Raw genomic sequence first — 12,905 nt, 5'->3', positions numbered from 1 at the left:
TTTACTCTTTACACTGTTGTCAATATTTATCAATTCTCAAATCTAAACATTGCCAAGGTTTTAAGTGAGTTGTTCTAGTCAAATTTTAAAGGAGTAGTTTGCCTTTAACGATGTTTGCAAATACTCCGAATGCCTTGATCACTGTTTCATTTTCATATGGGAGGTGGGGGCAGTAGCCAAAGCTTTTGGAAGGAAGAAACACTGTGAAATAGAGCATGACAGGAAGAACAGAAAAAGGGATGTAAGCATACTTGTTTAGGTTTGTTGAATATCTCTGTGTCTAAGCAATAGTTTAAGCATTCATGAATCTAGGCTGTTCTGTGAGCAGATCATGTACTGATTCCTGTAAGGATACATGCATTGAGAGAGTTATGCTTGGCTGGCAGGCTACAGAGAAGCCAAGTGCCTACATTGTGGTAACAATTGTTTATGATTCCTAGATTGATCAGTCAGGAATGCAAATGAGTTTTTGAAAGAAGTTAATTATTTTTATGCAAAATTTAAATTTACTTCATTAGTATTTTAACCTGAAAGAGGGGAAGTGGACAAACTACAGTTACGTCACTGCTAAATATTTTACTCCATTTATTTATAAATTCTTAGAGATTAAATTGCTACACATTTGGTGTGGGGAGAAAAAAGTGCATCTTTGTATTTTTCTCGATATGGCTTTCTCTGTATGTTTACATGCACATAATTAATATTGACAGTAAATATTATCATCTGTAAAAAATTTTATATGCTGTGAAAGCATTAAAACATTAATGGATTACTTTGACTTCTGTACACTTTTCTGTATAAATCACATTAGATTGTGGCCTATTAGATAAGCTTCAGTATTTTTAAGCAGTATTCAAAAATATTTTTGCAAATTTACCATTCAATAGTGCAATGTGAAATAACTGCCTTTATCTCAAAAGATGACTGGGAGGTTCAGCCAAGTTAGGCACAGTGTCTCTATTGTCAGTGATTGTGATAGCCTGAAGGCAAATTCACTTTTTTGTATATACAATTTTTAAAAACCCTGTGTAATAAAGAGTCCTTTGAGCACAACTCTTGACTTCTAGCAGAGTGGAAATTGCATATAAAACGCATGGCCTCTCAATTTTTTTTGTTTGTTTAAACCTTCCCCTACTTAGAGTTAATTGCTAAAGGCATCTCAGTGTCTCTGCCCCAGAACCTGAGCTTAGTGAAGGCCGTTTTTCTCCCCATTCTTTCCTGCAGGTCAGCACACAGAACATGAAGATGGGTGGGCTTCCTCGTACAACACCGCCCACCCAGAAGCCACCGAGTCCACCCATGTCAGGAAAAGGAACTATTGGGTAAGTGCAGTTACTGAATGGGTAAATGGCTTTGGTGAACAAAAGGGAAAAGAGGGAAGATTCTTTCTTTTTCTGTAGTGTGAAGGTTTTTTGGTCTTATTTTAACTATTCACAAAGATCAAGAGGTGTTAGATTTGCATCCTCTTACACTGACTGTGTCTTTTATGTTTGTGTGCTTCTGCCAGAAGACAGTGGGCATTGTCAGCCTTTCCCAACAGGAACCTTTTTCTCATTGCAGAACACTTACCACTACGTGCTTTAGAATAAAATGTCATTAACTGTGTGGCTTTGGCAGGTGGTACTAAACAACTGAAGAATGAGTACATGTTCATTAATTAGTTATGCTGAGTGTGATGAAAGTACTTTCCTGTTAAGTCTATGAACTTGACTTTGGCCTTTAACTCACATTAGTGATCAGTATGTAGCTGTCTTTTAAAGAACGACCCGTGTTAGGTTTCGTCTGTGTTACCTTAACGTGTTTCCGCGCCGTGCTTCCCGTGTGCAGGCGGCACTCCCCGTACCGCACGCTGGAGCCCGTTCGGCCCCCGGTGGTGCCCAACGACTACGTGCCGAGCCCCACGCGCAACATGGCGCCCTCACAGCAGAGCCCCGTCAGGACGGCCTCCGTCAACCAGAGGAACCGCACCTACAGGTACCCACGGGGGCAGAAATGCTCTGCTAAATGTCCAGTCCATCTGCACCTACCTCTGCAGTGAAGCTTCCTCATTCATCATGTGTACTGGGGATGTAATTTGGCACGATGAGAATGGGGGCTAATAAAAGCAGAATAGTGAATTATGTTACGGTTGTTCACTTAATCCCCATATTCACCTTAATTTTAGGGCTATCGGTTACAGTACTTAATGAATTACTAAGATTGTGAAGTCTTTCAAGGAGGTAGATCATGATACTATTTTACTAAATGCTTACAAAACTGGGGAAAGGTTTTGTACACATCTTGCCTTCTGCATGTTGAAGGGCTGCACCGTATGCTTGTACGTGACATTTTTGAACAGTCTTTGATGTTTATAAGTTGAGTAGCTGAAATTGTAGCATAGTATTTTGAGGATATTGATAATTTCAAACACAGAATAAAGCTGAACTGTATTACCAAAGGTTCTGCTAGAAGACTAGCTTTTTCTCTAGGATAATAAGTTTCCTGATGTGATAGGTTTAAATACTTCCCTGGAAATCTTTACTTTTTAAACATTGTAAGTACTCGAGAATGGCTAAATAAATGGATTCTAAAGTATAAGAAATGTGAATTTTACTTCATTATCTTACAGTTTCTCATATGAAAGCATATGAATCACAGTCTAAGCAGTCTACATGTTTTAAAGTTGTAGGAAAAAGGTCTGTAATTGCTCCATAGGGATTTAACAATCCTGGAATGATGTGCTTTGAACAAGGTTATGGAAGTGTTTAATTTTTGGGCAAGTTCACTAAGACTAAATGAAAAACCTGTTGTGTTGTAGTCAAAGTGAAAAGTTTTACGAAAATCCAGCTTTATATAGATTTATATCATCCTTGTTTCTTTTCTCGTGTTCCCTGTTATTTCTCTGATTTAGTAAGGTGCTATATGAGGGATCTTAGATTTCAGCATGCACAGCAGCATATTCATACCCTGGTGATTTTGGTTTCTTACAGCAGCAGTGGGAGTAGTGGAGGAAGCCACCCAAGTAGTCGGAGCAGCAGTCGAGAGAACAGTGGAAGTGGAAGTGTAGGTGTTCCCATTGCTGTTCCCACACCATCTCCTCCTAGTGTCTATCCAGGTAAATGGAAACTTGCTGTCCCTCTTTCTGGCTCAACAGTAACCTTGAGCATTTACATTTTCCTAAACTCCAAGGACAGTCTGAGTTCATCGCTATTGATAGTATGAGTTTGAATCAAGTAGTATCTTCTCTGAGAGTGTCTGATGTGCTGTTATGCTCCTTTTACGTATTAATTTGCTTATCAGAATTTTTTGCCTGACTGCCTGCATGTGACAAGGTAGGACACAGCACCTTTTTCAGTGGGCTGAGGGAAACTTCTCCATTGTCCTTTTAAGCAAATAAATGTTTTTTCGTTGGCTGTTTATGCACATACATAGAAGCATGTTTTTAGAAAATTAGATTAAATGAGAGGCAGGCACAGAGTAAATCTTTAGTACGTTAATGCAAGCCTGAGTTGTCACAAAGAGATACTTGTTCAGTTTTATGGCCTCAGTCTTTCCAGAAATAGGAAGTGTTATTAGTGTTTCTTTTTCCTTTGCTCAACCTTTTCAGTGAAGAAGAGTGTATAGTTGGCTTGCAGCGTGATCTGAAGTACATGATGCTTCTGAAACAAAGAAATGGAAATTTTTTGCTTTCTTCTTTATATTTTCTAATTCATACAAAAGCTAAAGTCAGCCATGCTACTGACTGAAGTGTAAATAACAAAATGTAAAGACATCTTTCAAAAGTAATGGCTTTCAATGAAAAGTTCTGAGTTGTTCCCTTCAGATCTGGGAAGGGGATTTGCTTGACCCTCATTTACCATCTACATAGGAATGAGCCTTTCTTTAACAGCTCCATTGTTCTCTCATCTCATGCATTCTAAAATACTATGCAGCTAATAAATAGCTAACACTGAATAGTCAAAGGCTTTCTCTAATCCTTGCTAACATATCTCCTTATTAACTCCACCTCTTCCTCCTCTCTTCACTTAGCCCCTGCTGGCTCAGCTGGCACTTCTCCCCTTCCTGCTACCTCTGCTCCTGCCCCCACTCCTCCTGCTCCTGCCCCTTCCTCCGCTGCCCCAGATGCTGCTGCTGCTGCAGGAGCTCAGCCCCTTGCTGATGGCTTCACCTCTCCAACTCCCCCCGCTGTTTCTTCCACACCCTCTACAGGTGAGTGTCTGCTTCAGTTGCTGGCAGATGAACCCAGATGTGATCATGATCCAAAGCTTTGCGAAGTTACTTCAGCAGCAGTGATTAATAATTTCTTTAAAAATTTAATTATAACTAGAAAATATCTGCTACTACCCAACAATAAGGTTATAGTAAGGTTATAGTAGACAATTGAAGGTGTGCTAGTTTTATAAACAGCAATCATTTAATTTTGTAATTTGACTATTTTTACAGTTCTATAATTATTTATTAAGTTGTAATTTCTGTTTGCATACTGAGAACCTCATAGAATAATGATGTTCGAAGGGAAACAGCACTGATAGTTCTGACTCGGATTATTCTCTTTCATTAATGGTATAAATAAAAAGTGCATCTAGCAAAGTATAATTTATATGACTGATCTCAATGCTTTCAAATGACAAGTCTCCCCTCAATGAACTGATAAAAAGGGCAGTTTTTTGTGTTCAGTATTAGGTAAAATACAAGCTTTTATTATGCAGAATAATATTAAAGCATTTTGTTTTACTATGTGGTACTTTGTGTCTATATTGCAACTTTTGTTTTTAGTGCTGCAGGTTTCATTTTCTCATGCTGAAGTTGCAGTTGTGTAGTAGTTACCACCCACACCACTGTCCTGTATCAGCTTTTGATGAGGAGGTACACCTGCATTGTAAAGATCTCCTTTAGACAGCCAAATTTATGTGTAGCTACCTGCATGCTGTGTTACTTTTCACTTGGCTGCTCACAAGGGTGTGAATTGGTTTGTATGTTTATTAGTGTTCATATCTTTTAGTAAGAATTGCACCAGGTTCCAGAAGCATTCTTGAAATTGCATTTAGTTTAAGGGGCTGTGGCTCATATAAAATTAGAAAACACACTAGAATCCATAACTGTGACTAGAACTTCCTGAAGTGTTTCTAAAGATTTTGGTATCAGAAGATGATGCTGATATCTAAACTACTTTTATGTTTAGAAGATGAGCTGTGGCATATCAGTTTTCCATTTTTAATGCACTGTCAGTATCCCAGTTCTTAAGCCATGTTGTATCTGTATTTTTAACAAGTCAAAATCAAGCAGAAGTTAATATTTTAATGGCTGTAAACTCACATTCACAATTCCATGAAAGAAATTTCAGGTTACTTACTATTTTTAACATCTTTTGTTTCCCTGTGCTATTAGTGAGATTGCTTGTATGGCTTCTCTGAAATAAAACATTTGAAGAAACTGGATAATTCACCATTTATGAGGTTGTAGTTTTTGATCCTTGAAAACCTCTTATCCCTGTTTTTAATTTCCTCCCTTCTCTCCAGTCACCACCAAGTTCTACCAGTGCATTAAGGAACAGAGGGACAGACACATTGGAGAGATGCATCAGGAAAAATGTGAAAAAGCCCATGTACTAGGTGGATTCTTTGTTAGCTGTTCCTAATCTGTAAAAAGTCCTTTTTTTAAAATATACTTATCTGTACAAAACAGGAGGAATGTGAACCTCTAGTTCATGCATTTGCTCTTAGAAGCAAGTAACAGAGCAAGCAAATAAAACTTGCGTTTTTATTTACTGACCTAGTGTAAAGTTTTGCAAAGCAATAAAAACATAGTGGAGAACAATGCAGGTTTTTTAAAAATTGCACATTCCTTTGTTTTGTTTCCCTGTTTGATTCTCTCCTCAACCACAGTGACCATCCCTTGTTTTCTTGCAAACTGTGAAATTTACTTCTAGGACAAATGGTGGAGACAGAATAGTTTGTGGGGGGTAATAACCCATATGGGTATAATAAATCCAGCTTACATACAGTATAAAATCTAGAGAACTTTATGTGAGCACAGAAAATAGCTTGCTTCATTTATTGCTTGTTTAGATTCAGGATTAATGACTTCAATACAAGAAGTAATGAAAACAGAGAATAAGTTTTAAAGGAGTTGTTTTAATTGACAGCTCCCTGAAAGAGGGCTTTTGAGTATGACTTCATTTATTCCATCCTTTAAACCGTTTCTAACATTCTCTTCTCCCCAAGACGATCCTCTGCATATCTTCCAAACAGCACTAAGATAAGTAGTATTGTGTTTTTTAATTCTAGAAAGTAGCCATGAATCCTGGAAATGGCATACAGTTATTTTTTACATGTATGTTCCTTAATTGCAGGACTCTGAAGTGTTATTTTTTTGCAGGTTTATAAATAACTGAATTTGCAAGAAGTTATTGTAATCCATTATTTAAAACAGATAACTGGGAATAATTTTTTTCCATTCTGAAGCTTTGTGGCTTAGACACCTTTGTATTTCCATACTGGCTTTCGTAAGCAGTGCTGAGGACAGGCAATTGGGAGAGTTGAACGTGTTGCTGTTGAGACATCCAGTGTCCTGCCAGTCTGGCAGCATCCTTCTAGGATGCAGGCTGTCTTAAAAGAAAAAAAAAAACAGAAACCTTTCCAAACCTTTGAAACTTGAATGCAGATATAAAAAGGACAGGTATCATTCTTCTCTTTGCTAATACATTTCCCTTTCTAACCTAGGTCACCCAGTTCAGTTCTACAGCATGAACAGGCCAGCATCTCGACACACCCCCCCGACAATAGGGGGCTCTTTGCCATATCGGCGTCCTCCTTCCATCACGTCCCAGACAAGCCTTCAGAACCAGATGAATGGAGGACCTTTTTATAACCAGAACCCAGGTAAGAAATTTGTCTGCTCTGTTGAATTCAGCAGTGGCGAATGGAATGACCTTCAGGTCTCTGAAATTTTATGTTCTGTCTCCATTGCAGATCTTGCACTTCCAGTGTGTTGCTGGTAGCCGTGCCAAAGCTGCAGTGCAAGTGCAGAGTGTTCAGCTTCCATTACGGCAAACAGCTTAAAACAATACTGGCTTTGTTGCCAAATAATTTACTTTTGATGTCACAGTCCCTATTAGACAAGCTTTAGTCCTTGACTGCACCATGGACCTGCTTTGGTGTGGGATGGGTATTTGAGTTTGCTGATTCTTCATTAATCACTCTTTATCTTGTGTGCTTTTTTCTTCTGGTTAATGGACAGTTCAAGAAATTGCACTTGTTATACAAGGCTAAGCATTAGACACTTTAGAGACATCAGTGGTGTTTGGTGTGGGATGAGAGGGAACTGTGTCATCTTCTAACCCCCCAGGGGATGTTATTTTAATGGGCAACCTGCCTTACAGAGCAAGATGAGATATTAACAGCGAGTGGCATGTCCTGTGTGTCAACATAACATAGCAGCCTTTTATCTGAGGAGTCCTTTGTCCCATGCTTCTGATGAGACGTGAAGGTTTTGATACCAGAGTAAGGAAGAGTTTCTCTTTTGACAAAGCTACAGAAAGATGCAGCAAGATTGAATGTTGACTTGCAAGTACTGCAGTGTGTTAGTGTTTCGTGGTGGTTGTGCTGATGAGTTTTGGGGGGGGGGGTGTTCGTTGGTTTGTTTTTTTTTTTTTGAAGTTGAGCACTGAACTTGGAATTAGGTCACATGCTGCAATCTGCAGTTAAGAGATTTGATCAGTGTCAAATATTGCTGTTTGTGAGCTACTCTGCAGAGAGAGATGTGTGCTGAACTTGAGAAGGAAGTGGGTGGTCCTGCTGGGGATGGGAGAGTGGAAGGGGTTATATGACTAAATCGTAGCCCAGTTACCTGAAATATGTGGTATTTTTTAAGCACATTATGTGCATATTGAAGGCTGAAGGGGGGAATAGGCAAGAAGGAAAGAGTAATAGCAATAAAAGAAACCTTTCAGAATTACCTTTGCAATAAAGAGGATTTTGAGTATATCCAGAGAGTTTTTGACAATTGCTGTGCATTTCTGCTTTAGCAAAGGGATAATTCTCTGCAAGCTGCCATGGCATTGTTAATAGGTAATCACAGAAGATGCCAAATAGACTTTAAATAAGTTACATAACCACAATTCAGTCTGTGTACCCAGAAAGAAGATAATGATTATGGTGATTAGTCACTTTAACTGTAAATCACAAACAAAATACCTCAATTATACTGGCATATCTAATACAATATAAATAAGCAGTTTTAGTAAGAGACTTTTTAAAATATACCTAGCAGAATACAGAATTTGTTTGCTTTGCAGTTACACTAAACCAAGTTTTTTTTTGAGTGTACCTTGAAAGGAGAGGATGCTCAAGCATCCGTAATTGATGAAGACCCTAAGAACAGAGGCACTGTTGTGTCTGTAAGGAGCGAGATTAGTTAGTAACAGGACAGAGACCACAACTGCTTCTCAGCATTCCTGAAGAGAAGGAGAAAATAGAAACATAAGAGGTGAAAAAGAGACCTTACAACAGGCGTAAGAGTGTGCCAGCTGTGGCTTCTTGTTCTTTGTAGGCTGTTTGGCAGTAACACAGTACTGTTATTTCCAGTGCCATTTTTTAGTATGTTGGCATAGTCATGTTTGTTTATTCACTTGTTGTGAGGATGAAAGATACTTCTATTGCCATGTTCTTTTGAATGCCACTTCTAAGATAATATAATTTTTCTACTTCATGGTTAGACCTTTTTAGCAACTGAAAATATTAAGAAATGCAGACCCTAAATAATCTCAGCATATGTCTGTCCCAAAGCCACTGCTGCCAGCCATACCACCTAACAAGTGTTTTAATTTTGCAGCCTTAGATACCAGTATCTAAGCAGTGTAGAGCTCAGCACAGGCTAAACCCTGTGGGGGAAACCAGGCAACTACTGAGGTGGTGGTGGGCACTACACCCTTTTTGTACAGCTGAATCCTTACCAGGCTGAAGCAACATAGTGGCAGGTGCTCGTGAGCATTTCTGAACTAATTTACAGCAACTGTGTAGTGAATCTATTGGCAATCAGTCACTATGGAAGGATGGTGGGAGGCAACATTTAAGCTGGTATTTAGCTCATGTTTTGAGACAGCAGAGGTACATTGAAGTTATTCTGATGCACTGTATAAACAAGATCATTATTAATAAAATATAATATGATAGTCCCTGCACAATGCACAGACTGAAGCACAAACCACAGGGTTAAGGTAAACAAGGAATGATATCAGCCAGTGTTAGCATCACAGTTTTGATTAAACTATACAACCCAAAGTAAATGAAGGGATTTTTTTGTGCTTGCTTGGAGTGCTTGTCTAGAGTGATTTATTTTTCTCCATGGATAGCCTCGTTATTTCTTTCAAAGAAATATATATAGTTCACAACCAAAGTACACTGAAGGGACCAGAGAAACTGAAGCTAATCTCCTACGATAGATATGAATTTTGTGAATCCATATGATGTTGAATAGAGAAACCATTCTGAAATGGAACATTTTTATAGCATATATAATTAAAAAACCAGGGACTTCATAGTTGCACAAGAATGCAGAATTCATGAATATCACTGCTTCTCAGTAGGACTTCAAATTCAAGTTCCCTTTTCTTGCTTTGAAAAAATGCAAGACCAAATCTTTTCCCAGGTACTGTGGTTACACTTGAAAAAGTAAATACTCTCAGAGGTCATGTCATTCAAGTCAAAGAAACTGTAATCAGAAATGTATTTCAGTTTTTCTCAAGAGATATCAATTAGATGGTGAGATAATGGAACTTGCATTGTATGGAGATACAAGGATATTTTTGCAACAAAAAAGGATGGTTGCTGTTGGTTTTTATTGTTTATGGTGTTGGCTGTGAAAGGAGTGTCAGTGTGAGTGGCAGAAGAAATTCAAAGTTTCAGACAGTGATAACTGGAACAAGCAAACGGAAGAAATTTTGAGACATGACTTGTAAATGCCGTGGAGTTCTTTTCTCTTGCTATGATGATGTGAGTTAATTCTGAAAAATACTAGATCATACCTGGCAATTTTCTTACCAGCTCTAGAATTAGTCTGAAATTTATTTAGTTCTGTCTGCAGGCTAAGTAGATGTAGTGGTACATGAAGTGTAGGCCTTTTTCCCTTCATCCTTCTGGACATGATTAAATGTTTTTTGTATGCCACATACTAACAAGAAAATTATTTATTTGTGCTTTTCCTGAGGTGTGCTTTCTGAAAAATAATCTCGCAGCTTGCTTAAAGAATATTACTACATTACTCAAAGTGATATTAAACCAAGATAAAACTAATTAGCTGATTTTTTTTACTAGATAACTGAAACTTGTATTCTGGGCTTAAAGCACAGTTCAGTGTTACAACATGTGCAGCTGGCTGAGAGTATCTTCTTTAATTGTGAATTCACATATATTGTACAAAGACAGCTCTTCTGGTACTACTAAAAGGGCTGTTCAGAGTTCAGTGCAGTGGTCTGTGAAGTCAGGTGGGAAGGAAATGAGGCAGCACATCTGGAATAGGCCCTGTGGTTTGGCAGCAGCACGGTGTGCTCTGTTCAACCAAAAAGATCAGAAGTGTTGTCTTTCAGATAGTCACAGTTCTCAAAAGGCATCTTTTTCTGTTTTGTCTAAAATAACTGCCTTATTTGATGGGTTTTTTTGGCCTACATTTTGCGGAAAAAAAGAGCTATATTCATTTTCATGACTAGGGATTTGTGGATGCTGTTAGTCACCTCTATAAATATCAATTAGGTCTGAAAGGGGGAGGATTATAGGGAAAGAGTCCTCTTGATAAATTTGTCAGTTAGGTCTGTTCATAAAGTGCTATATTCTCTAGGAATAAACTTCAGCTTAAGAGAATCTCACAGTCAAGTCAGAAAAATATTTCAGCATGGATTCTTAATGTTATGAAAAAGATCTGGGTTGGAAATTTTAAAAATAGAGAAATAGCCTTGAAGAGAGGATTAGGAATATGCTTAAAGCACCGGAGCCATTTTTCTTTGAATGTCAGTCTCTTTATCTCAGCTTCTTGGCAGCCTGCTACACTGTCTGATTGGTGATAATGTCTACTTTCCTGTTTGCTGCTTTGTTGTGTTTCTAACTGAATGCCTCTCTTTTTAATTTCTGTGGCAGCATCCCTTGCTCCTCCTCCCCCCTCCATCCTACAGGTAACTCCACAGTTACCACTAATGGGATTTGTGGCCAGAGTTCAAGAAAACAGTAAGTTTGTTGCTCCATTGTGCTATGTTTTATTACTGGATGTGGCTTTTGCATTGAGTTGATGAAAGGTTTGACTGTATATAGCCAGAATTCTGCCTTCTCTACTGCCTCTGCAAGTTTGTCTGAAATTGTGAAGGGTGGGAAAAGGAAGTAATTTTGTTGGAAGTACCTCATCCTTCCTTCTCTGAATTTTATTGTCTCTAGTGTATTTTCCACAAGTTGTAACTGTTGGTCCCAGTGCAACTAATTGGGATAGGGAGTATTACTTCAACCCACTACCATGGTTATAGAGACATTTTCATGGTTGTACTATTGCTTATTTTCAGTTTCAGATACTCCTCCCCCACCACCCCCTGTGGATGAGGCAGTGTTTGATGAGTCTCCACCTCCACCCCCACCTCCAGAGGATTATGAAGAGGAGGAAGCAGCCGTGGTGGAGTACAGTGATCCGTATGCTGAGGAGGATCCTCCTTGGGCACCAAGGACATACTTGGAAAAGGGTAGGTTTAGAGCTAGTAGAGACAGTAGGGTTGTGTTTGTAACAACGTTTTTTATGAGCTCCCGTCATCCTGCTTTTGGACATGGAGTCTGCCTAGACTCCTTCATAGCCAGTATTTGGTATTGTGGTAGAGGTGCTCCTCCAAATGGCAACTTAAAAGAATGAAAGTTAAGCTATTCCTCTGAGTCTGACTCTTTTACTGTTTTCCCCAAAGGGAAGGTGATGACTAGCAGGCTAACTACATATTTTTTAACTTCCTTTATAACCTACCTTTCACTTAATCCTGATAATCATACTCATATGAGGTTAAAAGTGAATCAGTCAGTGCTGTGATTGTGTTTGGGGCTCTGGAAGCTGCAATGCTGCATCAGTGTAGGGCTGTGCTAAGCTAGAAAACACTGCATCTGTGTGGGACTGACTAACAGGCTCTGCTGCATGGCTGCATCTCAGTGTCTTCCCCTTCTGAAGAAGGCGTGTGGAAACATGGTGGAGTAAACCTACAGGGAAAAAAACCTGAGTAGGTAGATGGGACACTTGAGTATGAAAAGATCTACTGCCTGGTGTGTGTTCTCTGAAACAGGATCGTGGTGCTTCTTACTAAAGGGTGATATAAAATCTAATGTCACAAAGCAACCAGGCATCTCACCTGACTGTTAGACCCATTCACGCTGCATTGGGTGGGGGGAGTCAAAAATGCCACAAAGATAAACCCAGTGCAGGACATGAGGGGAGGGTGGAAAAGAGATAGAAGAGGCACTTTCTGCCAACTCTAGCTTGAAGAAGATGCTACTATTCCTGAGGGAGATGGAGGAATATGTGGGAGTTTCTTTGTTACTCCCCAACCCCATCTAGCTTGTGTGTTTCATGCAAGGAGTACCCAGGCTTTGCTGATAAGCTAAGGCCATGTCAGACAAAGTGGCTGACTTGCAGGGTGTTTACATGACTTGCTTTATCTACTGACCTCTCCACACCCCTGATTGGCAGAGAGTGTTACTGTTATTCTGTTGATGCACACAGGTTCTTTGATTAAAAGTTGTTTCAGTTTATTGTGGTTGGGGACAGTTTATTGTGGTCAGGGAAGCTTTTTTCCATGAGGGAGGATGAGGGAAAAATGCTATCTCATAGTCATAGGACTCTTTTTGCTGTGCAGTTTGGAGGGTATTCCTGATTATTGATATTAGTTACCTGGCTTCAGAAAATCAGGTTTTGGA

The 12,905-nt window shown here is 39.0% G+C and overlaps 1 protein-coding gene across 15 annotated transcripts in view; it reads left to right on the top strand.

Moving 5' to 3' along the window:
* Positions 1 to 12,905, top strand: part of ABI2 (abl-interactor 2) — a 67,701-nt gene that overhangs the window by 45,037 nt on the left and 9,759 nt on the right. For 5 of the 15 annotated variants that reach the window (XM_017835983.1, XM_017835970.1, XM_017836036.1 and 2 more), the window contains 7 exons: positions 1,225 to 1,322; positions 1,828 to 1,974; positions 2,970 to 3,094; positions 4,009 to 4,188; positions 6,702 to 6,860; positions 11,109 to 11,195; positions 11,522 to 11,695. In XM_017835983.1, the coding sequence (XP_017691472.1) occupies positions 1,225 to 1,322; positions 1,828 to 1,974; positions 2,970 to 3,094; positions 4,009 to 4,188; positions 6,702 to 6,860; positions 11,109 to 11,195; positions 11,522 to 11,695 (970 nt within the window). The remainder of the gene's footprint in view (positions 1 to 1,224; positions 1,323 to 1,827; positions 1,975 to 2,969; positions 3,095 to 4,008; positions 4,189 to 6,701; positions 6,861 to 11,108; positions 11,196 to 11,521; positions 11,696 to 12,905) is intronic. The other 10 variants (XM_017836053.1, XM_017836027.1, XM_017836017.1 and 7 more) reach the window with 3 other exon arrangements.

The sequence above is a fragment of the Lepidothrix coronata genome, unplaced genomic scaffold (assembly GCF_001604755.1).
Source record: "Lepidothrix coronata isolate B3197 unplaced genomic scaffold, Lepidothrix_coronata-1.0 Scaffold7, whole genome shotgun sequence".
In the NCBI taxonomy this organism is placed as follows: domain Eukaryota; kingdom Metazoa; phylum Chordata; class Aves; order Passeriformes; family Pipridae; genus Lepidothrix; species Lepidothrix coronata.
This window is presented reverse-complemented; position numbering and strand designations above follow the sequence as displayed.